The 12,723-nt window shown below is 37.4% G+C and overlaps 1 protein-coding gene across 1 annotated transcript; it reads right to left on the minus strand.

Moving 5' to 3' along the window:
* Positions 1–950: 950 nt before the first annotated feature.
* On the minus strand, positions 951–11,848 carry wdr46 (WD repeat domain 46). Its single transcript, XM_057355820.1, has 14 exons — positions 11,771–11,848; positions 11,146–11,334; positions 7,435–7,515; positions 6,637–6,749; positions 6,236–6,323; positions 5,907–5,968; positions 5,555–5,659; positions 4,719–4,869; positions 4,236–4,471; positions 3,992–4,145; positions 2,799–2,949; positions 2,399–2,589; positions 1,730–1,843; positions 951–1,179 (listed from the first exon to the last, which is right to left on the minus strand). The coding sequence occupies exons 1-14, from the start codon at positions 11,831–11,833 to the stop codon at positions 1,063–1,065; spliced, it is 1,815 nt and encodes a 604-aa protein (XP_057211803.1). The 5' UTR covers positions 11,834–11,848; the 3' UTR covers positions 951–1,062.
* Between the last annotated feature and the right edge of the window lie 875 nt (positions 11,849–12,723).

Genomic DNA, 12,723 nt, shown 5'->3' on the forward strand with positions numbered 1-12,723 from the left:
AGGCTCTGGTGTTGAGCAATGAATCGGATGCTTTCTGCATTCATATTCACACCAGACTCAGAAAACCTCTCTGAAGCATTGTCACGCTGGTATAGAAAACATACTCCCACAAACTGGAGTGATACAGATGGAATGTCCTTTCCACATTCTGGAACATTCTCTGCGTTCCTTAAAGTGATAGTTCACCCATAAACATACAAAAAAATCTTTCTGAAGAACACAAAAGCTATTTTGAAGAACGCTGGTCACTAAACAACATTGGACCCGCACACGTCCTGAAAATGAAAGCCAAAGCAATCCAAGTTGTTCCACTGAAATAGCCAAAACGCATTCATTAGAAAAGGCGGCACACATACTTTTAGCATTTGCATACATATTTCAAGTTCAGTAGTTTTAAGAAGGAAATTCCTTCATCTTGCCCTTCCTGTTAACGATCAGATTGCAGATAACACCATCTGTGACTACTCAACATTCAGTTTCATATCTTTTGAACATACATAGTAGTTTTATGTCAACAGCTGCATGTGTGATTTTTGCATTTGTCCAAATTGTTTTATTACGCGGCTCATTGGGATGCTTGATTCTGATTGGCCAGCGACATTTGCAGGTTGGTTATTCCCAGACAACAACCTCTCAAAACTAATAACACATGGTAACCCGGATGCAGCAAATCATTTTGAGTTTTTTGACAAATTCAATTTCAATATATCATGCACAAAACGTCAGCAGCGGTGCATTTTCGGTCGGTTACTTAACATGCATGGTTATTGTAGCACTTCTGTCAGTGAAACGCACCCTAGAGCATGTAAACTGCTTAAATAATTAAATTTAAATTTAATAATTAAATAACGGTAATGTAAATAATGGAACTTATGGCATGTTAACTCAAACATAAAAAGTTACCATTTTAACGATTGAAATCAGTTTTAAGAAAAACTTTCACAATTATGGTGGCTTGTGTAGGTATTTTATTTAACAAGCAACACTCAGCGAACAATAAAAATGACATCCATAGATTTTTGTTATGAAATGACCACACTTGGTGTCCATGTGCTCTGAATGCTATTTGTCCTGTTTTCTGAAACGGTCGAGTGTTGACTTCTTCCCCAACTGCTGGCTTTCACTGGATTTCTCCTTCTGCCGTTTCATTTGCTCTTCCACGTTTTGTCGAATCACATCCTGAGAGGTTTTGAACAGCGACAGACACCAGATTTCAATTAGAGATTGTTTCCCTTATATACTAGAGAGGCTCAAGATTGAAGCTAAAAGTTGTCTTCACTTTTGGCTGCTCTGGCTTTTATTATACATAAAGAAACCTTGTTCCGTCATAAGAACAACATTTAGCCATTATATAGGCCTGTCCATAAAAAGACAAGCAACTTGTGAAAAATGATCCTGATCATTCTTAAATTACACAAAACGACAATGTCAAAAGCGCAAACTGAACAAAAATTAACCATGTCAAATGTACAAACAAAATTTTAATTTGTGTATAAAATCAGCAATGTGACAAGACTGTTAAACTGAAGAATTAGTCCAGTTCATTGTAATACATCAGTCCTGAATTGTTTTGTTGCATTTAATTTATTATTTTATTATTATTAGTTTTGCATGCACTTTGTGTGAGACATGGTTGGAATGTGGTGCTCTCTTGACCCGAGTACCCCTGCCCTAGTGCATTCGACCTGTAATTAACGGTAAATGAGAAACAGAAATAATAAGTAAATACCCTCTGATCCTCGTATGCCACTTTCCTCTTTCGTTTCTCTATAGCACCAGCAGAGCTTCGTCCTTTCTTCTTTGCCTTTGGTTTAAATTTTTCTTTTGCCAATGGATCATAACCCTGAGAAGAACACAAATACACGCTGTCAGAACTCTGTAAGATCAAACCACAAAAAAATGGACAAAATATTGTAACACTGTTTGCCATTTTTGTTGCATTTGTGACTTCAATGAGCCACCTACATGTACTACATACAGTCATTCATCACCAGGGTTTAAACAATATCATAATCATATAGCAGTATTTATGCACCTGCAACTGCTGTGTATATGCATAAGCCGCATATGAGCAGGTTTTAAATACACTAGCTGCGTTTACATGGACACATCGGATCGAATTTAATCAGATTGTGCAATCTGAATGTAGTGTTTACATGAAAGGTAAATTAAGTGATCTGATTGATGTGCGTGTTTACATGACAAGCTTCAAATCCCATATAATCTGCTGACATGCGCACACTGCACAAGTGTTCACCTAAATACCCACTAAAACAGTGTTTGAAAGCACATGTTGTGTATATTTTATTTTACAATAGTCCCAAAAATAGACTGCAATGTCCTCATGCAAAATCACATTCATGGACTTGTGACCTGTACATATGAATGCTGAACTAACCAAAATGTCCACTCTTTCCTTGTGCCTCTGCTCAAAGCTGGCCTGGTCCACTTTCCCCAGCTGCCCGGGGTCCAAACCTATCAGCTCGGGCTGCACCTTCTCTAGAAGAGCCTTGACCTCCCATTCCTGCCTCTGTTTAGCACTGCGGTACGGGTTTGTGTCAAGAGCGTCAAAGTTTGGTTCTCCCGCACCTGGTCAAGACAGATTCAACATGCAACATATTAAAGACTCCGCTCCCTTGGCACTGTAACCTCATGATAGTGTTCAGATTCTTAAGCTTTAAAAGCAAGACTTAATAAGAGTCAAGGTGATACCCCAACAAACAGATACATGGTTCTGCACAAGATTATTGGGTAAAATGAACCATTTTTAATTAGTAGTTCCATTATTTATGTCTGACCTGGAACAATCATGCTGGTAAAGCCCTCTCCATGTCCAACTCCAAGAACATCCTCAAAGGGGCAGTAAGCAAGACCCCAAACCTGCCCTCGCACCCGATGGGCCATGTAGGGTTTGGATACAGGACTGCCTCCCCAAACGTTCTGATAAACCTACACATAGACACAAAATAATGCAAATAATGTTTGAGTATGATATCCTTTAGAATGGCTCTGGAAAGTGTCAAATGACTTCTGATACTCGGTTAAAAATGGACTTTTTAAGTTGACAGCCATTTTACACAAATGGTATCGCAACAACAACAGTCTGAAGCTTCGATTCTCTGAAACCCTACGTGGTGACAAAAATGCAAAATTTCCTTACACTCAAAAGGGACATTTCACACAAAAATGAAAATTTACCATTGACTACCATAGTAGAAATAATTATTGTATAGTTTGTATTCAATAAAAATAAGATGTTTTGGAGAATCTAGGAAAACAAACAGTTCCAGGGCACCTTTGACTACTATTCTCATTTTTTCTACTGGTAGTCAATGGTGCCTCAGAAATCTCAGTTGCTAACATTTTTCTAAATATCTTTCTTTGTGTTTAACCAAACAAAGAAATTTACAAAGGTCTGGAACAACTTGAGGTTGTCTATAAATGGGCGGGCCGGTCACTGTAGCTCACAGCACGCACATACTTTGTGCAGTTATTAGAGTGTTCTGTACAGTCATGAAGACAGGTCGCACCACAACAAAATGTGCACTCGCACAAATGCTCCCAAATATATTTTGAGGCCGCACAGGTTAAATTTAGGGAGCATATGCGATGAAAAAGGTCGCAATTTCGGGCCCAGCACCCCATCATGACAATTGCGTGAGGATGATCACACCCCTATGTTTTTGTGACAGACCAAGACTGGACTTGAATAGGAGGCTTTAACTGAAATAATAATGACCTGTTTCATGCTAACACGCAATAAAAACTGCAGGTTGGGCAAAATGTTAATTTTTAACCCTGGTACAAAGGGAAGGGCTCAGTTTGTCATACAGCCCAACCCAAGTAGTAAACATCCTTCTATGTGTTTAACGTGATTAACACATGTCAGTTTGTCAGTCCAGAAACAACACTGTTGTCGACTGATCTGATTTCAGGGCTATTTTAAGAACAAAGAATCCAGGAAAACGTCACACTCCCACAAGTTCCCCACCTGTACAATATCTCCAGTGGCAGCACTGAGCAGTCCTTTCTGGCTCAGAGATAAGCAAGAGGCTCCGGCAGGCAGAAAATAAGAGTGAAGAGGTTTAAAAGCTCTAACATCATACACCTTTAGCTTTCTATCCAGACCTGACGTCACCATGTACCTGCAGTAAACAAAGATGTATCGTTTATCGTCAGAGTTAAGAGCTGAAGGCTCATTTGTGGTGTGCGCGTTAGTATTTGGCGATACTCACGTGCCGGTTTTATCCACTGTTAAGGAACGAATGGCGCCCCGATGGCACAGCATCTTTACAAGTGGCTCTTTCTGATTGGGCGACCACAGGCTTACGGTACCGTTTGAGTGGCCCAGGTGAATAACTGCATTATAGGGATTCTGTGACATCACGTCTAGGCGTCCAGATTTCGTGCAGATGGCTGCGATCTCCTTACCCACCGACACATCTAGATATTGCAGAAAGCCCGTGGCGCTCTGAAAGGTAAAGAAATGAACAAAGGGATGAGATATTCAAAGTCGCCCTAAAGTTATTGGTGGACATGACTTGTGAAAACCATCTTGAGATGAGATGCAAGATGTCTGACTGCGAACCAGATTTCTCGTAAATAATAAATCGTATTATGATGATATGGACCTGCCGTCAATAGGTTACTTGGGAATTATTGACTTGGGTACAGAATTGGGTGCAGCATAAACAAACAAAAATACGTTGCTGACTCACTGCTGTAGCAAGCAGGAAGTGATAGGGCAGAAATTGCATTTTCAAGACGTCATTGAATTTCTTCACACAGTGGAGCTCGATGCCTTCCGAGTCATAGATGTAGAGCCACTTCTTCTGTGCCACAGCAAACATGGCCTCTGTGTGGAGCCACCTGATGGTACAGCACAGCATTTACATCACATCAGAATATACAGGTATGTGACAACAAAACCAGTCGCATGGGTCAATTTTTCGAAATTCAGATATATACAGTACATCGTGAATGAGTAAATAAGCTTTCTATTGATGCATGGTAAGGTTTATTAGGATATGACAATATTTGGCAGAGATAAAACTATTTAAAACTCTGGAATCTGGGGGTGCAAAAAATAAACATATTGAGAAGATCGCCTTTGAAGTTGTTAATCAGAGATGCTGTAGCAGGCCATTGCTATGAAGAAACAGGTTTGTTTTAACGCTCTCTATTGGCTTATCGCTGTAGTGACGTGGTGGAGAGTGGATGAAATTCTAAGATTTACATGGATACCAAACTTGAGTGGGTAATTCTCAAAGAGCGGGAAGCATCGAGCAAAGTTTGTTCTGGCCATTTTTGTTAGCAATTTTTCTGGATCCACTCATAAAGTTTTTATATATTTACAGTAGGAAATTGACAAACTATCTCTACTTAATACCTTAATGATTTTTGGCAAAAAAGAAAAATCCATCATTTTGACCCATACAATGTTTTGTTGGCTATTGCCACAAATATACCCGTGCAATTTAAGACTGGTTTCGTGGTCAAGGGTCACATATAGCAACACGTTATTTTAGGACTGAAAATGGAAATGTGCACGCACTTGATGTCATTCACAGTTTCCATGACGTTCATCTCGCATGTGAGGTTTTTCGACTGCCACTCGATGCAGGCCACATGACCTCGTTTTCCACTCAATAACAGATGCCTGTTATAAAGACAAAAATGTCAAGGTTGTATGTATGGTATATGGTATAAAAAACGTATATTTTCATCTATTTCGGTATTGGCATAAATGTAATTAATGTTTCAACATTTAACACACATACATCTGTCTATCCATTCATTATGAATGTTGGTGTTCAAGTGTATACTTCTGCATTTTGTACGCTAACTGAAATCCTCATAGTATATTAACTTAACCTACTACTCAAAAATACTTTTTAAGCACTGACCGTCCAGTTCTGCTGTAGTCCAGCCTATAAGGTCCAAACTGGGAAAGATGTAAGTTGAAATACTGTGGGGAGAGAAACACATTAACAGAGCTGAACACGCGAGATGTTACCAACTGTGATTTTCATTGACGCAGGACATAAAAGGCGAGGTGAGGTCTGCGCAATTTCCAAACATGCACAACATCACCAACATACTGCATCAAGACCAACGAACCAGTTTTCCTTCATCTCCGGTAGCCATAGACACCATATACATACTCAAACACAGAAATACTGTACTGGCTGTAGTTCAGAGAAGTGTTCAGAAGAAATACTGCCTTTTATATCACCTTTGATCCAGAAGTGATGTCAACCGCATCGGCTATGTCCTCTTGAGAGATCCTGCATGTGTCTTCATCCTCGTCTCCTTCCAGGAATCTGATGACGGAGAGACATAGATCAGCTTTGCATGTGTATGCCAGTGTGTTTAAATTATTCAAGGAAAAAAGTTGAGTTCACAAAATTGAAAATGTTGTCATAAACTTCATGTATTCATGCTGTTCTAAAATTGGATGACTTCCATGAACCACAAGAGATCTGATCTGGTGTAATGTTTCACAAACCAGCATGTGAGACCTGATGGATGAGACAAGTCTGTCTCATTTCTTTAATCACAGATTTTTTCCTCAAATGCCTTTTTGTCAGGATATATGGTCAGCGTGACAAGAAGAGTCAAAGTGAAGTATATTACCCAGCATCCTCTGGTAGTAGTAGATCATATCGTGCGGCTTGTTTCTGTGCAAGTTCAGACACCGTCTCAGACCAGGCAATGGCCTCCTTAAGTCTCCGCTGAGCCCCTTTCGGCTGAACGCAAAAACAAAGCAAAACAACAAGGGCATGAAATAAACGCTACAACTGTCAGTGACTCTATCAGACTAAAGCTCATAATACATATTGAAATTGCTTTATTTAGAGTCACAAAATATTCAGAATGCAACCTAGTGTCCAAGTCAGAGAATGCTGGGTGCATCCAGCCTCTCGAGAAGATATCAATGAAGTCAAAAGTAAATATTACCAGTGTATATAAAGATACGTAAGCCATGCTTGATTATTCTAATTTAATTCATTGTGATATTAGTACAATTGAATAATCAAGCACTCAATTCTTATCTCTGTAATGCAAATAAAGAAAAGAACATAAATTATTATATATATTTATTATACTATATATAAGTGTTGTATTCCTATCATGGTAGTATTCACCGTACTGCATTACTGATCTAACATTGTGTCAAGAGACAGAAACATTTACATTGATATATTACAGTAAAAACATCCAGAGACAGAAACCTTACAGTAATGGGAATTATCATGAAAATGATCAAAATAATGTCCCATTTATGATGAAACATTATTTGCAGTATTTAACTAGATTATTTAACAAACAAGACTTCTACAGCATCTTTGTTAATATTTCATGAATCATTTCAAATGTAAAACTTTATGCACAAGTCATAAGTTGAACACTTTTATGTGTATGCAGACTCACCACATTGTTTTTACTTCCTCTCTGGTACTTCTGAAGCTGTTCCTGTGGTATAGGGGCCTCACCAGGGAAAGGGTCCTTTTTCTAAACGAATAACATCAACCAATGAGAGGCTTCACCCTATGTTTTAAATCAAGTACAGCATCCACAAAAGACATCGCAGCACTTTTAAATGGCACAATAAAGCTATACATTGGAAGGTAATGGACCCATTAGTCTTGAAGTCAGTTATACACTAGTGTACGGTAGTCCAAAAGTACACAAAATAAGCAAAGCACACAAAGCTGAAAAGAAAACCTTGATACTTAATGCAGATGTATTTCTAGAGCATATTTCACACTTTTGCATTGCTGCTAGCAGCAGCTTTACAATTGACATTTTAGAAATGCATAAAATATCTAGTATTCTTGCAAAATATTGCTGGACCAACTGCAGAAATGTGTTCCAACCATGCATCCTACTTTAAAAGTTCTTTAAAAATGTAGTACACTGTGTATATTACAATATTGAATACACTATTTTACTATGCTATGAACACTATATTATTCTGTGGTATTAATTATAGTAAACTGAAAAACTAGTAAATTCTGTAGTAGGCCATACCGTACATATAAATACACTATTTAAGGAAATTACCTATAGTAATCCCTAAATTATATGATAGTATTTTTTCATGGCGGTGATTTATGAGGTCTCTATGAAGAAAGGTAGATGCAGATATATGGAATACGTCCCTATTAAACTCCGTACCCATTAAGCACACTTCCATCTTTGAGCTCAGATTATAAAAAAAGAAAAAATAATGTATGATCATACTTGATGTCTATATTAAATATTCCTTCCACATTGTTTGTCTTTAATATAGCTTTGTAGTCTTTCTGCAACTCCCCACAAAGTTAATAAATCCCCCATAAAAGTCATTTAGAGAGCCCTGTTTACAGTGCACTACAGAAAAGTGTTTTGCTAGTAGCTGGTAAATAAAAAAACTGTTTGCATTATAAATAATACATTAGAATTGGAGGTGTAAAGATAAAGATTCACAGCTCTACTATTAATTTGAGTGTTTATGCATGTGTTTTCTATGGCGGTCATTAGGTGGTACTTGGAACAATTCATTTTATTAAAGCTGCCATAACACACGCGGTTTCTGCCAATCTCATATAAATCTTGAGTACCTATAGAGTAGTATTGCATACTTCGTATCTTCAAAGAGTATTTAGTTTGATCACATTTATAAAAGATGGATACAGCTGTACGATTATTTCCGAAAGCATACAGCGTGTTCGGGGGGGAGGGGGGTAGGCTGAACTAAAGCACGTGCGCACCAATTGCCAACAAAACACAGACATCAGTTTCACTCATCGCATGCGGTTCATGTCCGGCATCTTTTAGCGCTGGGACGGCTCCATATATCAGTTTCAAACCATCTCCAAATCCAGCGTTATATCCACCGTTTATATAACATTCATCACCCAAATGTAGTGAACAAACAAACACCTGAACTTCGCGAACGTATGCTCTCTCTCTCTCTCCTGCACACAAATGAAAGTGACGTCTGCGCATGCTCCTTCTCCTGCTCTCCTTGCTGCCGTGTGGGCGTGCCGCATGCTTTTCCGGGAGAATTGTCCAATAAGGGACTAAGAAAAATTGTTACGAAACAGTTTTATATGTTCGAAAAAAACTTCCCGAAACCTGTACTATCGCTGGGGGAGTGTATCGAGCACAGAAATACTACGTAATACGCCCAACTCATTTTTTAACAAGTTGACCATGTTAAGCATGAGAAGACGGCACGTTTAACATTGTAAAGAAGTCAGAAGCATGAAACACCGTTGCACGGCCGCTTTAAAGGTGGTACTTGATCTGAAAAGTTTGAGAACCACTGTCTTAAGCGATTGATGTGTTTGTTATGACATACCTCCTGCAATTTTAAATCAATCTGACAATTACACACTGGGATATGAGTGTTCATGTGTTCTTGCTGTCTGGTGCCCATTCTGAAAGCTGTCTGAGAACTTGGACCAAAAGTGTAGCCCCTTAAATGTGCACCTTTATTTATGGTAAGAATCAGTGGCGATCGGTGCCGCCTCTACAGGGGAAGCAGGAATTCAAAATACATGTTCAGCGCTTCACGTGAACCTATGTGCATCATGCATCATGTCAAAATACGTGCCTGCTGCAGACGCGTCGAAAGGGTTTATGATAAAAGAGACGCTCGCGTTTAGAAGACACTGCGTTAACACTTAACTCTGATTACACATGAGACTAAGCGAGTATCTAGCACATGCGAGCATCTCTTTTATTAAAAACCCTTCGACGTGTCTGCAGCAGGCAAGTATTTTGACATGACGCGCCACACACATGACGGGATAAATACATGTTTTGCCGAGCTTCACATTACTGCTTCCCCAGAAGAGGAGTCACGGATTGCCACTGGTAAGAATCACTGTTTACGGCAAAATTAAGAGATTAATGTTTAATTTTTACGTATTATATAACCTGGAACATGGATGTGGGAAACAATTACAATTAAATCAAAAGATTGTTTTTTCAAATAGAGCAGGTGCTTCAGCTCACTAGCTGTATAAGATTGTGTGCTACACTAATATATTACTTCACAGACATTATCGGATTGTACTTTACAATTCAGAATATTATAAATTTACAGTTTATTGATAGTCTTTGGTTTCACACTGCTGTCATTTTTAAAGATTTCATATTATTTTAATGTGAGGTTAAAGCGTACACTACTATGAGAATGACAGAGCTTTAGTGTGACGTCAACATGAAAAAGTATCATTTTATAAATATTGTCAATATTTTTTGTTCATATCAAACCACGTAAAAATGTAATACATGTCCAAGATTATTTATTTTGTAAAATCTTGTCCTTTAAGTTGAATGTAAAACTTATTCATTAAAAATTGTTGCTGCTCCCTTTAAGCTCATCCCCATTAAAAGTCTATGTAAATACCCAATAAACAGACTTAAATAATCACAGATGGTTTTCACTTTAAGATAATCTTTATAAAATGATTAATAAATGATTTATAAATCCTTTAGATGACGAAATAGAGATGGAATTAGTTTTCGCCCAAAGATGAAAGAGGCATGTTCTCCATTCAAAGAGGGAGCCATAAGAAACCGTATCTCAAATAAGTCAGGTCTGTCCAAAAAATATTAATAAGTTCACATTCATTTAATGAGAGGCTACATAATTTTGGTCCTGCCTGTGAAAATCCAGCTAAAGTCATTTTTTGTGTTTTACTGTTCTCTACATCTTAAAGTAAAAAACATCCAGTGAAAGTATAACATTAATATGTAAATATACATTATTTTAGTGGTCAGTTTTTTCTGTGATCGACTCTGTACTTTCAAATAAAACGTATTTCAATTATTCCTTTAATATGTTGTTTAAAATAAACAAGATTTTTTATTTAAACATGATGTGAGCTTAATAGAAACAGGGATGTACCCATTAAGCACAGCCAAACTTTTTGCGTTTAATGGTGTGTATTTTAATTAAAATACTTTTGATGGTTAAAATAAAGTTACATTTTATTGTATGAGAGACTAATATTTTAATTTAACAGTACTTTTTGTACTAAAATCAATATGTTGTGCACTAAAATGTCTTAATGTAGATTTTAATGAGTTTAATAGGTATGTTTACCCTAGTCATTTCCTGCATTTTGCCAGAATAATCCTACTTACCCCTGACGGGATCTGTCCACCTTTCCTTCTTTTGACTGATCCTGTGTTTTCTGTGGATGTGGATCCGTCTGCGGTGTTTTCTGTGGATGTACATCTGTCTGCAGTATTTTCTGTGGATATGGATCTGTCTGAAGTGGGCTGATCGCTGTTCTTTAACTCTTCTGTCTTCTCCCAATAGCGCTTTACTGGCTATAAGAGAGAAAAATAATATAGTTTTCATAATCCGTTCATACATGTATTTTCTTGTCTTGCTTACTTACTTGTATTTATTATTTACACGTTATTATCATCCACACAGAGACGTGACCACTATTACATGTTTATCTCATGTGAATACTACTGCAAAGGAATATGCATCACAGTATTACCCTCTGCTAATATCGAGCTCTTAGATCTTCTCATCTGCTTTATTACAAAACATAAACAAATATTTCCACATTTGACACTTTAGAAATTCTTTACTGATACACTCTGACATGAACACATGTCGAGACGTAATAAACCAGGCATTCTTAGCCTCATCTCTTCCGTTAAGATTACTTTCCAATATTACTAAATAAATAAAATATTTCCGTTTCTTGAAACACACACTTTTTTACTCAAATGCATACACGAATCTAATAACCTTTTTCTGGTTCTTTCTCTCCACGTGTGCACTCTTCGCAGCACCCTCCACCAGCGCCGCCATGTTTGTTTTGAAATGTGCGGCTTCTTCTTTAGGTTTTATTGGTGGTTGACAAACGACTTGGCGTATACTGCCTCCAACTGGTATGGAGTGTGGATCAGAATATCCCCTTCGCAGCCTCTATCACAAGTTATAGTCATTTTAAGATATTGTAAAATAAATCGTTGATATTAATACCCTCAGTTACATTGTAGAATTCCCATTAAATTAAATGGCATTTTTATCTCAGTGTGATTTTTTAACCGAAAATCGCCACTTTGCCTCATATTTCTGACAGTAGAGAATAACATGTTCCACGGTTTCTAATTGTCCATAGCAGCAGCCAGGGTTTGGTGGTTCATGAGAGAGTTGGAGGGGTTCCTGAGGTACACTGTATGTCTACAAGTGCACATACAAGTTGTTTTCTTTGAAGTGAAAGAAATTGTTAGGAATAACAATAGTTAAACAATAGTAAAATACTACCAACAAAAACCTCAAAACAAATAAATGTTTTTGAAGTAAAACATGCAAAGGTGCTATTAAATTATTTAAATATTTACTTGCTCGGGGGAGTACCTAAATGATTTAGGTCAAAGGGGTTCAGCTGAAAAAAGTTCACAAGTCCATAGTATTTAACATACTGAATGGTCAAATATGCATGTGTGTGTGTGTTTTTAACAACTGTTGAAACTTTGTATCTATCTCAGCATATGTCGTATTATTTTCTCCTTAAAGCGATAGCTCACATAAAAAATGAAAAATCTGTCATGAATTACAAGAATTTCTTTATTCGGTTGAACACAAAGAAAGACATTTGGAAGAATGTTAGCAACCGAAAGTTCTGAGGCACCATTGACTAGCAGGAAAAATTATGTAAATTTTGTTGTTTTGTTGAGCACAAGAGAAGATATTTT

The sequence above is a fragment of the Triplophysa rosa genome, linkage group LG17 (genome assembly GCF_024868665.1).
Source record: "Triplophysa rosa linkage group LG17, Trosa_1v2, whole genome shotgun sequence".
NCBI classification, from domain to species: Eukaryota; Metazoa; Chordata; class Actinopteri; order Cypriniformes; family Nemacheilidae; genus Triplophysa; species Triplophysa rosa.

Excerpts from the sequence above, each read along its gene's own strand:
- wdr46 (XM_057355820.1), bottom strand. The coding sequence starts at position 11,833 with ATGGCGGCGCTGGTGGAGGGTGCTGCGAAGAGTGCACACGTGGAGAGA. Across the intron at positions 6,750-7,434 it reads GAGGAAGTAAAAACAATGTG|CCGAAAGGGGCTCAGCGGAG; the intron begins GTGAGTCTGCAT and ends TTTTGCGTTCAG. Across the intron at positions 4,146-4,235 it reads ACAGTGGATAAAACCGGCAC|GTACATGGTGACGTCAGGTC; the intron begins GTGAGTATCGCC and ends TGTTTACTGCAG.